At 40.4% G+C, this 14,223-nt stretch overlaps 2 protein-coding genes across 3 annotated transcripts; both read right to left on the bottom strand.

Annotated features, from left to right (window-relative positions):
* Positions 1 to 1,858: 1,858 nt before the first annotated feature.
* Positions 1,859 to 6,627, bottom strand: serhl (serine hydrolase like). 2 transcript variants are annotated; one of them, XM_031872060.1, is made up of 12 exons: positions 6,149 to 6,627; positions 5,678 to 5,824; positions 4,686 to 4,799; positions 4,465 to 4,506; positions 4,347 to 4,366; positions 4,160 to 4,234; positions 3,175 to 3,281; positions 3,009 to 3,088; positions 2,892 to 2,926; positions 2,693 to 2,769; positions 2,409 to 2,451; positions 1,859 to 2,296 (listed from the first exon to the last, which is right to left on the bottom strand). In XM_031872060.1, the coding sequence occupies exons 1-12, from the start codon at positions 6,204 to 6,206 to the stop codon at positions 2,165 to 2,167; spliced, it is 930 nt and encodes a 309-aa protein (XP_031727920.1). In that variant the 5' UTR covers positions 6,207 to 6,627; the 3' UTR covers positions 1,859 to 2,164. The 2 variants fall into 2 exon arrangements, with proteins under 2 accessions (XP_031727920.1, XP_031727919.1); XM_031872059.1 differs by having other exon boundaries at positions 2,409 to 2,496; positions 6,149 to 6,623.
* A 157-nt stretch (positions 6,628 to 6,784) lies between these two features.
* LOC116396890 (serine hydrolase-like protein) lies at positions 6,785 to 12,944 on the bottom strand. The gene is made up of 11 exons (XM_031871837.1): positions 12,898 to 12,944; positions 12,120 to 12,233; positions 11,625 to 11,666; positions 11,517 to 11,536; positions 11,333 to 11,407; positions 10,482 to 10,591; positions 10,305 to 10,384; positions 10,161 to 10,195; positions 9,963 to 10,039; positions 9,767 to 9,854; positions 6,785 to 9,191 (listed from the first exon to the last, which is right to left on the bottom strand). Exons 1-11 carry the CDS (start codon positions 12,905 to 12,907, stop codon positions 9,048 to 9,050), a joined length of 795 nt encoding a protein of 264 aa, XP_031727697.1. The 5' UTR covers positions 12,908 to 12,944; the 3' UTR covers positions 6,785 to 9,047.
* Between the last annotated feature and the right edge of the window lie 1,279 nt (positions 12,945 to 14,223).

Here is a 14,223-nt window from a genome sequence, read left to right as displayed (position 1 = left end):
GACGGCAGCTGCAGTGTTTTATGGAGTCACTCCCCTGAGTAAAAGTGGTGGGAAAAAAAATGATATCTTTTTTTTTGTCTTGCTGGCTCCCAAGACCGAAGCTGAACACAGAGAGGATGGGGCCTACATAATGAAAAGTTGTCAGAGGACGTCATCTCTTTTTTAATGACTGCCATTTTCAGCTCGTTCCGCACAAGAGTCAGATTCACAAAAAGCAGCCGAGTCAAACAGATCTGCTTCAAATGAAAATGATGACAAGCTGAACGCACAAGTTATCCATAAAAGTCACATTCCGTCACAAGCTGATTTGAATCAGATCTACATTGAACATATATTTATTACACGTTATGAGGGATAGCATAAGGGAGTCTTGTCTTATTTATTTGTTGCTGGAATTGGTTTTGATGATTTTTACTTTGCAGCCTTTACTGTCCACCAGTCGTTATCGAGATGCAGACAGGCACTCAACGACATATCAAACATTCGAAAAAATATAAACTATAAATTTATATTTAATTTGATTAAATTCTGTCTTTTTATATTTACTATTGCTTTTTGGAGCCTCATAGTGAAAGCATTTCACATGATTTTATAACTTTCTATGAATTAGAAAAGTGCGGTCAGTTGAGTGCAGATCTCCACAAGGTGTGTCTGCAAAAAGCTGTTGTACTGCGTGATTGAATGAATACAATCCACAACTGGCTAACTCCCCGTCAAGAGACTAACACGTCGTAAAACACACTTCATTCAAACTCAAAAACAAGCTGTGACGTATGCAGGCAATGGACTTGAAGTTGTTGCATAAGAAACGCCATGCAATCTTGCTAAAAACTGAATTAAACTCACCAAGCTGTCCTCTTAGCAGTGGCTGAGTGACAATGAGGTACAGCAGTGTGTGTGCAGTGGTAGTTCCGTTAGTTGTTAGCTAAACACACCATCCAAAACAATAAAAGTGAGCCTCAGAGCAGCAGCCGAGAGGAACCAACAGTGTCTGTGCTGGTACTACCGTTAGCAGTTAGCCAAACACACCGCAAACTGTTAAACCGCTCACTGTGGCTGCAGAGTAGCAGCTGGGGATCAGCGATACATTCAGCTGTATTATGACTAGCGGCCTATATACCGGGGCCGGTTTATAGTAGGGAGTGAGGAGTCAGCTGGCAGTATAAAACCGGAAATAAAATGCGTTTTGAGAAAATGTGAGTCACTTCAACTATGAGACGTTCTTGAGCATGCAGCCATAATTGGCCACTCAAAATATTATGCAGCTTGTTGCAGCAGAATGTGAGATTAGCCGTGGACAGACACAGAGATGCACACTCACTCACTCGACCAGTCGAATGGTCTTCCTGGCGGAGGTAATAATGAATCTTGAATCGTTGACAGTATAATGTCATGGAACCTATGCTTGGTGGCCAGATTGTCAGAGAAAGATGGGCGACCCACAGACGTATCAGGTCGTCCACATGTGCCATTGAAGCTGTACCGCACACATTTTTGCATTTTCTGAACCCACATTCGCCTCTGTGAGAGGAAAACTATTTTTACCGTTAATGTGCACAACATATCTTCTAGCTTTGGCTTTACATGTTACTTTCAACTTTACTGTAACTACTGACCTGTTTTTTTAACATCAGCAACTTTTACAAACTATAATGAAACCATCAACAAAAGAATCTATTCCAATATGAGATCATCTGTACATAAGTAAATAGGGATTAACTGTATCAAAGGCCTCAGAGAGATCACATTGGTGTGTGGTCGGTGCAATGTCCAAAGCAATTTACAGAAAAAGAAGGGCAGCATTGCTTGTTGACTCTTCCTGGGAGAATTCAATAATGACCCACAGGCTTCATATTTTCTTTAAATGTTTTTTTATTTTAAATGTGCATTTTTGAAATCCTTGGGGGGGGGGGAAAGGGTGAACATTTCAGCAGTGACTTTGTTTTACTTAGTGCATCTTGGAATGAGGTGACAGCTCATTGATAGCCCATTGGCTTACAGTGAAGGCTGAAGGTGCTATGTACGTGCAGAAGTGTGTCTGTCGCACCCCCCCATTCTGGTTTGTCAACAAAGTTGTGAGATAAAAGTACACGTACGGCTGATCCCCTCAGCATCTATAAAGTGCAATTTAACTTAAATGTGCCAGTGCGATTATGTTTGCAGCTTATAACTTGTGCCGTCCGTAGTTTGACTGGGACAACACTTTGTTCCGCAGGAAGTCGGACACAATCGGAGCGACGACTTCAGGCTCATTCAGATGAACGTGGTGATCACCTGGTACCGTCACCACCGTGTACTGAAACCAACAGAAACAGAGAGGGATTTTAAATGTAGACATACAGAATCAATAACCACCAAAAAAAACCCGCTTCAAATTTTTGTTATTCTGTCCCAAGTTGTGAACTCACGTTTTGGTCCTGTAGGCCATGGAGAAGTGTTGAGATGAATTTCCTTTGAGTTGGATGGAAACATATTCTATTGATGCCTTTTTCTGCTCTGGAGAAAGATATTTTAAACATACAATTTGAGACTTGCATAAATTAAAAAAAACCAAAAAACAGGTAATGATTTTCACATCCGTTTCTGCTCAAGACATTAGCTACTGTACGTCAGTCAGCTGTTATAAACGTCTCTGTCTGCTATTCATAACATAACGCAATGATCCATTTCAGAGTGGTGATCAATATCTTACAGAACAAGCAGAACAGAGGCTTGAACCCTCGACTGCATCTCCAGACTCTGCTCCGAACTGATGCGCCATATGTTTTTCTGAAAACATAGAATCAAAACACATGAACTGTGCAAAGCTGAATGCTAAACCGCTGGTGTAAAGACACAAGTTAACAGAGAGGAGGTGGTGAACGTGGGGGAGGGTCTGAGAGGTGACTCACGAAATTAACTCGCAGGTCTCTGGAGAACGCAAATCCTGCAGAAGAGAAACACATTCAGCCGAAAAGCAAAGTGAGATTATTCCTCTCCAAGAGGAGGAGGAGAGTTAAAATACGCACCTCCTTCAACTTGAACTAGCCCTCGCTCTAAAAGGATGTGCGCCGACTGTTCAGTCAGAGTCGGGTTTGCAGCCGACAGCCTGAAAGAAACAAAAACACTTTAGCCATCAGCTGACTGTAGAGACAAAGACCTTAGAAATATGAAATAAATGTTTGTAAATTATACCTCTCAACTGCCTTCTCATAAGTGTAAACTCTTTTCTTGTCTTCTGTCTTGTTTTCAAACTGAAGGATCTCATCCATCCCCTTCCTCATCACTTTGGAAAGTTCTTTCTGCAATTAAAGAGACAGGAGCTACTGAAAGGAGTGGAAAGTACAGCAGAGCCCCTTTTGTATATGATAGGACAGATAGTAAAGGTTGAAAATGACGATAATTGAAGCCCAATTCAATAATATCGAGTGGAAAGTACAACGATGCTCTTTTTTATACGATATGACATAAGGGTATATGAATAAAAAGTAAGGATGGAAATAAAGATAATTGAAGCACAATGAAAAACGACCTGGAGGGAGTTTTGCATTCTGCAATCAATAAAATACAAATGGTGGGCATCAAATGGCCTGATTTTGGGACACTTTAGAGCCAAAACTTCCCATGATACCTCCTGCTGCTATTATAATTAGTCATATTTATTTTACTACTACTACTGCTGCTTCTCTTACTGCTGTTATCATTTTATTATACTATTATACCCATATTATTAGTAGGCATATTTCTATAATTATTATCATTTTCACCACTACTATTACTTTTAATCAATACTTTTTTTATTATTATAGCTGTTAGGATATTATTGTTGTTGCTGTCTCTCTCTTTCAACCCAATTCTGGCCAAGGATCCTGTTAAAGAGGAGTTATTTCTTGCCACTCTAAGCTGCTCTATATCAAAGTGTTTGTTAATTAAGTGAAAATGACTGAAATAGAGGATTCACTATATCCCCCTCAAAATGTCTTTCCTTTTAACTTTGGGAAATTTACAAAGGTTTTTTTTCATTTTTTTTTTTTTTTTTACAGAGTATAGTATGAGTAGTACATATGATAACTTTTCTTTTGCTTGGTGTCTGATCAGGTCGTCCCGGTCGTGCATTTAACCACACAAACCACTAAAGCTTCACAGAGAGTGTAACCCGGGGAGTCAGAATGATTCGTACTGAATCTGTAGGTAGGAATGCGTAAGAGTCCAGAAGCACGAGAGCGTCCACCATCTCGGGGTACAGCGCACTGAACTGTGGAAGACACAATTTGAACCATATGATGATACCACGTGCAAAAAAAAAAAAAACACAGCAAAACAGTCTGTATATTTAGTGAGGAAATAGATAAGACAATGACACTCACCAATGCAGCGATTTCAGCACCTGTGAATAAAAAGAAGCTGCACGTGATTTGCACTTTCTATGATTTTGTAGCACAGCAACACAGATTAAGATAAATTATGCCGTTACGCTGCACTCACCCATACTGTGGCTTATGATGGAGAATTTCCTCAGCTGCAGAGCTGCGGGAGTTAATTTCACAGATCATCAACCAGGTTCGGTATCTTGTCACAGAACACTGAGGTAGTTTTCTTAGTTGCCATAAGTCCTTCTGGGGTTTACTTTTATGCATTAAACTTATACTGACGTTTGGGACAATACTATTGCACAATATTATGAGTTCACACACACACACACACACCATCAGCGACTCTGCGTATATCCGCCACGTATGCAGGATAGGAGTAGAAATCTCCAGGAGGACGATGAGATGATAGACCGTGACCCGGCAGATCCAGCGCCACGTATCTGCACTCTGAAAGGAAGTACAGAGAGGAGATGTGTGAAATATTCATGCAACAAACTCAGGGGAATTGACACCAAATCCCAAACACATACATTACAATTTTTTAACGTTTGGAATTATAATTCCAAGGAAGCTTCCTGGAAAGAGATCACTAACTTGGCAGCCTACTGATTAAAGGGAATTACAGAGCTGAAGTTCTGAGCGAGCTCAGTTGAGTTTATGTTGTGAACCAACAGCTCCACTTCAGCTCGGAGTTAAAGGAAATGAATCATTGGAAACTTTAATATCCATTAATGCTGAACTGTATATGTGCATGTACAGCTGACCTGATCTGCACGGACTGAGCAGCTGCTAGCACAGTTTCATATCAGTTTAAATGGCATTGTTACGTCCACCATTTTGTTAGGTCTTCGTCCAACTAAATATTTAGGGACTTTTTCTATCTCCTCAAAAGCTGTTGTTTGTACGCACTCCTTTTTATTACAGACGTTTTTGTGACTGTCTATTAAATCATTTAGTAGAATTTAGTTCTTCTATTATCAGTTTGCTGCTAACCGAGTTAGCCACCCTGTCTGGAGCTAACGTGTGGCTAACGTAGCATTCTGTAACCGTTGAATTACCGTTAGGCTAGCTGTTGTGAATGTCACAACAGAATGACATTTATGTGTATGTTAACTTAATTACTGGGACAACTTTCTATGAGAAACTGATTTTAAAAAAATAACTTAAAAAAGAAAATTGATCCAAATAACTCCATTTGACCCAAAGATGGGCCTAATTAAATTGCGAAGCTCTCTCCAGGAAAAGTCCAGGAAAATTATTAGACAATTACAGACCGCACAAAATAAAAACAACGGTCACCCTTTACCCACGAGCCATAGTTTTACCTTTGGGTAGAAGAGGAATGAGAGTGTTGAATGCACCACAGTTGTCAGCCCAGCCGTGCAGGCACAGCACGGGACGACCGTGATCAGGACCCCAGACTCTTCCTCTGATGTGTCCCCATGGGACCGGGACGGAGAGATCCGAACACACTGGGCACAATACACAGTGCAGCTATTACAGCAGTGAACAGCTCAAACTGTTAACATCAACACAACTATTGTTATTATTGTATATCAGACAATCGCCAGTGGCCCGGTCCCTCCCCCTCCCCTAAAGTCTGCAGCCCATACACAAATATCTGACAGATAAGTGAAAACATAAATGAACAGCATCATTACAGGCCTATATGAGCAAAAATAAAGGTGCTGTTTGGATGCTAAAGACACACAACTTTAGTCAGCAAGTGCATAGCTATGCTTGTTAACGGTTGTCACGTGACATCTATGACTGTATGCATAGTCTGACTTTGTTACCTTCTTCAGCCATTGCAGTTGAAGTTGCGCCGTGTAAAGTTTGCAGCAGTGCTCGCATTTCCCCACATGAACCGGAAGCCCTGAACACGTCCCGCCCCCGGTCCAAAGTAACTTCCTTGTCCTCTTGTTTCCGTTGTGTTTATGTTTCCCTCGGTTCGGTTTTTCAGGCAGCGCCCGCTGCTCAGTTGATATTTTCACGTGTAGCTATTTTCCCCAATGAAAGATCCATCTTCCAAACTACCAATGGACTTTTAGAAACAGTTTCTCTGTCATTGTATTAACCAAGTCTTTTGAATCAGGAGGTTTTTACTATTATCAAATGCATTAGACCTGCGATCATTCATTCAGGCAGCCGGAAGATGCACGTTTTGATTTATTTAGTGTGTGACATCTATCCTCTAGTTAGTCTAGTAGGCTAAACATAAACCTGTAGTCAACGGGACTTGCTGAACCAAACCATCAACCAAGAACTTCTAAAAGCCTCAATCCAAAATGGTTTGACTATATATTCAGTACACAAAGTAGGAAAGTTCCTGCTTCAATGCTGCACTTTCTTCACATGTGATCCCTTATGATTTTAACTCTGTCAAGTCAATGTAGATATATCAACCACATGAAGTATCTATGTGATACTTTGTTTTAACGGTCAGTATTCGATACTGATGTACAGAGAAAACGGTTTGTTTAAATTCCACAGGTGAATCAAGAAACAAACTTTTTTTTAACTACGGCGCCCCTTCATAATTTAATGTGGGTTTTTTTTCATGTCGAAAGTGAAATTGCTACAAAATAGCTACAGATACAAAACAATTCTTCTCAACGACAACATTGTTTTCCCTCCCCTCAAAAGTTCTTCTGTGATCCAATTATGTATTCTACATATCAGATTTCAATAACTGTCTGCAGCCCTTTAACAACTATCAAACAACTGCATCAAGAGAATGCGAACATTTTGACATTTGAGAGAAAAAAGCAAACTGCGCAACAATAACATTTTTCGGTAAATATTTACACCAGTGGCCAGGTCCCTCCCCCTCACGCTGTGGGGAGAGGTGAGGAGGGGGTCTGATTGGAGGACGTTATTCTATTTCATGACGTAGATCAGTCTCATGGATTATCTGAGCGTTCCAATGTTATCATACTATTTAGTATGCCAGAAAAAGATGTATGTCCCAATCCAGCATGGTTTATATATCAGCGGATATATAAGTAAGAGGGTCAAAGTTCAAGGTGCCATATTATGAGGAAGCAGTACCAATCAAACGCACATGGCATGCATCAGTAGCACTTTCTAAGGGCAGCTGCATTAAGTTCTAAAAGTATGCCATTTGGAACGCAGTTTATGTCAGAATTAGTTTTGCAAGATTAGGGCTGATTTAAAACAGTGGCAGGTGTTTTTTCAGCCATTTTCAAACATGAAATAATGCCGGAAATGTACATTTGGTAATAACTGTTATTAACACCAGCACACATTAAAAAACACATTCAAATGTGCAGTTACTCTTTAAAATAATGCCAACGATTGCAGTTTCGTGGATATCCACCAGATAATCCTTCAAAATAAAAGCCATCTTTAAAATAGATTAAAAGCTGTATTACTGAAGACAAGCTGCAAACAAATACTTGAGTCCAGATTCATCCTCTGCTCCCACCGTGGCACTCACGGGTACTCTTTCCACAGCTCACTGATTAGAACACGAGGACGAGGACACGCGCACACACGCCCACACACACACTTCAGAGAAACTGTGTGCGTGTGTGTCTGCTGTTAAAATATTAACAGCAGGCAGCAGACTTCTAAGACACCTGGGCCTGCAACGGTGCATTTCAAACAATACTCAAAGGCAGAAGCTACAAGGTGATAGAACTGTTGTCTGCTGATACTCAGCAGTCTGTACTGCAGGGCAGCAGGAAGACACCGGCCTGAGAAAAGAGTTCAGTGGTGCGACAAGGTTTATGATTTCCACACTTCCTAAAAATATTGATTATGGCAGAATAATGGTCATATGTATTTTAATTGAAGCACTTTCCCATAGAGTAAGTTTTCTTTAGTGTATAATCACCTGAAAATAACAACGGAACTTGTGTTTATTACTTTAAAATGAGCCGTTTATACTGACATACGAAGCGGGTCCTCTTCACTGAGCCGGCCGCTGTGTTTCTACAGTAACCCAGAACGGACAAACCAAACACTGGCTCTAGATTGATCTATTTACATACCACGTCGGCCACTGTAGTTCTCCTACACAGGCTTGGCACATAGGATGAGTTTTAGTTGGTTGCAATCTGCAACCTCACCGCTAGATGGTGCCAAATCTTTCACACTGCACTTTTAAAATGTACCCGTCCAACACTTAAGTTCATGACACCTCCAATTGACTAAATTCCCTTAATTGTCATCTCCATTAGTTCTACTGGCAAAGTTAGCATTCCGCAATAAGTACTGTCTGTAGTTGAGTTGCATTGTGGGTAATGTAGGCGCCCAGTTTTGACAAGGGAGAAGAATGCGTGGAATATAAATGATAACTCTGCTTCCGCTGCATTGATTTTGATCCTTTTGTTTAACTGTCCATCGTGAGTCCAACAGTGATAAATAGGTGGAGTACTGTTAAGAAGATCATATATTATATTGTACCATGCCATCAGCAGCCAAACATGGTTTATACTGTTACTATTCAAATTGTCCCTAATAACTAAAGTGTGTTACAGAAGTATCATTTCTGTTTAAATGCATGCAACACTGCTTTGTCAGCACTCCGTTAATATCTATTAAAATACATCAAATCATTTAGGAGTCCAGGTTAAGGCACCAAGGTGAGTATTAACATCATAGTATGAATACAAGTACATTTTAAAAAGTTGTTCAAGTCAGCAGCGTAACGTGACGTTTTGGTGTTCGCTATATCTTCGAAGTCTGTTCCTTGGCTGGTCTTGCTGGCTGTGTCAACACTTTGGTCTGCAGGAAGTCAGACACAAGTGGAGCAACGACTTCAGGGTCATTCAGGTGGATGTGATGATCGCCTGGTACGGTCACCAACGTGTGCTGAAAAAAAAAAAAGAGACGGGGAATATTAGACGAGGGTTTTGAGTGTCAGAGTTTAACCTGCAGTAACTGTTTTCTTCTGGCCACCTGGGGGCAGCAGAAACAAGTTGTGAACACAACATTGACATATTCAACTTTTACGTTGATATGAGGAACATGTCATCAAACAGTTGGTTATTTACACATCCAGCAGTTATGGAGCAACATTAGCATTCATTTGGAGTCGTGTTTCTGGTCAGATGATCAATCCAAGTCCGATATTCTCTCTCTTTTAGCTTCGTTTTTGGTCTCCACCGCTTCCTGAGGGAAATAGCTCTCTCTATAGCTGCTAAATGCTCCGCTATGTTAGTTCTGTTCTCTATTGACCAAGTGCCAGTATGTAGGTCAGCGTTGAGGTTCCCAGCTACAGAGATTTTTGCTGCCTCTGAGATATTGAGCTTGAACTACGCAGCGACTTTTGCATCTGTCTGTCTGTCTGTAAGCACAATTACACACACAGGCTTAACGGCTAAAAATAAACACGAAGATGCGAGCGTACCTTACTTTACACAAACACGCTGTAAAGATACACTCACTTTTCTGTCCCTGTAGCCCTGGACAATTGCTGATATGGATTTTTTGTTATCCTGTCCAACAAATAATTTGTCAAAGCCATCCTCTGCTCTGGAAAGACAAAGAAGAAAGAGAAGACAAAGATAGCATGTATGTTTCCTAGTATTGCACTGAGATTAGCACATGTAATAAAGAATCTGGGGTGGAGGAATTACTTACAGAACAACTAGAATAGGGGCTTTTATCTCAGACTGCAACTCCAGACTTTGCCCCAAACTGATGCGCACTATATTTTTCTGAAAACAAAAAAGGACAAAACAACACAATGCTGCACATGAATTTTGAGGGGTGCATACGACACCCATGGGAGAGATATAAAAGAATAAAGAGCAGTGGTGCAGTTCAGCAAAAACCTACCAGATTAATACGAAAGTCTCGGGTAAACGCCATACCTGCAAGAGATAAATACATTCTATGATCAGCATGGGAATGAAAACGTATTCAAAGTAAACCCCAAAGCGCCCATAACAAACATTCCAGAGGAGGAATGTGAAGGCGTACCTCCTTCAACTTGAACTAGACCTCGCTCTAAAAGGATGCGCACCGACCGCTCAGACAGAGCCGGGTTTGCAGCCGACAGCCTGAAAGAAAATCACAAAGGCTTTAAGAGAACACTTGTACAAACAGACTGAGTTCAGCAGTCTGTTTAAAACAACGTGAACAGGAAAGATGCAACACCTCTCTACTGCGCTTTCATAAGTGTAAACTCTTCTCTTCTTCTCCTTCGACTGCTTTTCAAACTGCAACATCTCATCCATCCCCTGCTTCAGCACTTTAAACATTTCTTTCTGCAAGAAAAAGAAGGGGGGAAAAGAAAAAAAAAAAAAAACGTCAATGATGCGGGACATTTCTCTTCACAGAGAAATATTATGGAGTGAGGCAACTACATTATATGAACAAAAGCTGTTTTTAATTCAACAATACATTTGAACTCTGAACAACTTGTCTTTCCTTCTCCTCCGTAGCTACTGCTCTGCATGTTTAGTGGAGTGGTGCCAGTTCCATTTAAGACTTTTTACAGAGCTTTTTTGATAAGATGTTTAATACCCGTTCGTGATCATACGAGGCAAAGCATGATGGAAAGCCGGCGTGGATGATATGACCTAGAGCTGTTGATCATTTTCTGTAATTCTTTGCCGTATATATTCTACGGGCGGAAAATGGCAATCTGTTAAGCCTGGTACATTAAATCTCTCCATATTATATACACAACGTTAATATTCTTTGTGCATTCACCCTGTTCAAATAACAAAAAGAAATGTCCACTTCTATTAAATCTGTCCGTGCTCGGCTTCAGGTTTTTGTGACTGGACAGATAGTTTGGTGTCAAATGTGAAATAAAATAAAAATATTAATTCTACAGTAAAATACCGTAACAATGGATTCTCAACATGTGGGAGGACCGTTGTGAAACCTGGTGGAAATATAAATAGGATATTTTGCAACACAACTTCAAAGTACATTGTATTTTCCCTCACTCTTAACTAAGCAACAAATTCATTTTTTAATTTATAAATAACTGAAAGTACCTGATCTGCAGGTAAGAATCCATAAGAGTCCAGCAATACGACAGAATCCACCATCTCAGGATACAGTGCACTGAACTGTGGACATAACAGGGACAAAATACCACACGGTACAGCAAAATACTCTCTACAGAGTCAGTATATGTGTACTGTGAAAATAGTAGCATGCCATGACACTGTCACTTACTATTCCAGCAACGTTACCACCTGAAATAAAAAAGAGACTTTTTATACTGTAAATATAACATAACATTAACATTTTAATGCTCCCATTCTGCTGTTACGCTGCACTCACCCATACTGTGGCCTATGATGGAGAAGTGGCTCCAGTGCAGAGCTGTGGGAGTCATTTCACAGATCATCAACCAGGTTCAGTATCTCACCACAGAACACTCAGACTGTTTACAGTTGAGAGACAACGTCACTGCTGTGGTTTCACTGCAATACAGATGCACTAGAGCTGGGTGGTAGTATTAGAATATATCACAACAGTAACCCTTCCTGAGAGGGTGAAGGTGTATTGGTTGTCATTTTTGTCATCTGCTATAARAAAAAAAACTGTAAACAAAACTCTTCAAATTTGTAAAAGAAAGACCATTCAATAACCAAAAAAACTGTTTATAATTCAAATCTGCTCAGAATCCTTCATTCTGTGACATTTCACAACGTTCATATAATAGAGACATGTTTCCATTAAAAGTTAACGATCACTAATAATGAATCACCACCCAGCCCCAGGGCACACTTGTTTGTGGGCAAACGTGTTGTGTAATTTCGCAAACTCACTCACCGTCAACGACTCTGCGCACATCCATTACGTACTCAGGAAAAGAGTAGAAGACTCCGGGATGACGATGCGACGACAAGCCGTGACCCGACAGATCCACCGCCACGTATCTGCACTCTGAGAGGACGGACAGAGAGGAGAACTGAGCGACTGTTGCATATCTCTTTAAGCAAACAATTACCTATATTAAACAACAAAAAACTCAACATTTTCTGAAGCAAATATGGGCATACAATTAGAAAAGAAAAGTAACCAAGCTCAATTATCCGGAGAGTGTTTTGTCAGGAGGAAAGTTATTCAAACCGGAGGGCTTCTTTGCTTCTCTGTCGAAAAACGTAAATAACAGGAGTGACTTTAAAAGTGACGTGTTTTCTTTTTAAATAAACGCTGTGGCCCGGCAGCTCCTGGGCACTGCTGGCACTTTCAGGCTTACGGGGCCAAATGTGTGAGTCTGTTTGCTTCCATAGCTACAGTGTATGATGGAGCACACACTTTTCTTCACGTTGACCTAAAATGATACACGAATAGTGAACATTGCGGAAAATAGAGCAAGTTAGAGATGATTATTAATGAAGATGTTAAAGCTGCACTCTCGCTCTGAACCTTCCTTCGCATACACACTAATGTCCCAATCAGACTTTTACTAAACGGAGAAGGTTCAATATTTTTGAAAGTTATAATTGAATTTGACAGAAGAATATGCCCATAATGTATGAAAAATGCCCAAATACAAGTCCCCAAAGCACCAGTGAGCTTCTTATTGTGAGGAAACAGTATTTACCACCCATCATGCAAAATGTACCCACTACACTGATCTGCTAAAGGACACACTTTGACGCAATTAGTCAAACACGATAAACCTGTGTGAGCTGGATGGCTTTGTAAAAGACAGCCCTCATTCAGAAAACACACGGTGTATCTCAATGCTCTAACAAAATCTTAATTCGTATTTGAACCGCGCTGAATGAACTGTGAAATTAAAAGGCTTTCCTATTAATTTATGGTTCATAACATTGCAGCAGGTCAGAAATGTATTTTAGGCCCTTAACGGTTCAGTACTCTTCAATTAAACCGACATTAAAACATGTTTCCACAGACATTTGAGGTGTGACATAAGCAATGCTCTAACAAAATCTTAATTAATATTTGAACAGCACTGCCGAGGTTGACAGTTGATTGGAGTTGCCAAGCTTCATGAGCAGTGATTGACAGCGGTGTTGGAGATCAGTTGTAACCACCACATCGTTTTAGTGAGGAGCGGTGGCCGAGAGCTAGGGCACGGTCACATAATGCCATAATATGTAATTTGATCCTTCCCCCCACGTGCATTTCTTTGTGTCGCCCCAACCTGAATTCACAGTAAAGCACTTTTCTCCTCAGCTGGTTGGAGTGGTCCTTAGTAAAATCCTGGAAGAGAAGGTAGGGCTGGATGCCAACGGGCAGCAGGCCCTGAAGAGAGTGATGGTCGTCATCATCGCTGACATGGAGGTCGAGTACAAGAACCTGGGCATCACCGGCTGATGGTGGAAGTCACACAAAGTCATAGCAGGGTCGGATGACAGAGAAGAAAATGTTCCACTTGCAAGATTAAAAAATAATAATACAAAATAAAAAATGGTTTGATATTCTGTAACCACTAAAATGCAATGAAATACTTTTTATGTCACCAATAAAATAAACTCTATGGCACTACTCTGCTCATTCATTTTTAGTCACATTTCCAAGTTGATGAGTCTGTTATTTGTCACCTCCTGTGTCTTTGATGCTCAGGGTAATGGAGCTGTAAATTGGTCCTGTTAAAATGAATTGCTGCTCATTAGAAAATAATAAAGTACGAGGGGACGTATGTCTTTGTCAAAACATGTACTCTGAAAGACAATCCAAAAATCTGACAGATAGGAATCAGGTTAAGTCTGAAACACTTAGCATCAAGTGTTCTGAACACGCACAAACAAATGCACACACAAGTTAAAAAACAAACACTTGAACACGTCACACAGCAATGTCACCAGAGGGGGTGCACAGAATTATCTGTAGTCAGTTAGATGTGAATATGACTTAAGTATAAATAAATAAATGCTGAAATAAATGTTTGAATACAGAAATA

Source organism: Anarrhichthys ocellatus, unplaced genomic scaffold (assembly GCF_004355925.1).
Source record: "Anarrhichthys ocellatus isolate YVR2014 unplaced genomic scaffold, GSC_Weel_1.0 scaffold61, whole genome shotgun sequence".
NCBI classification, from domain to species: Eukaryota; Metazoa; Chordata; class Actinopteri; order Perciformes; family Anarhichadidae; genus Anarrhichthys; species Anarrhichthys ocellatus.
The sequence above is the reverse complement of the archived record's forward strand: the minus strand, read 5'-3'. Positions and strand labels throughout refer to the sequence as shown.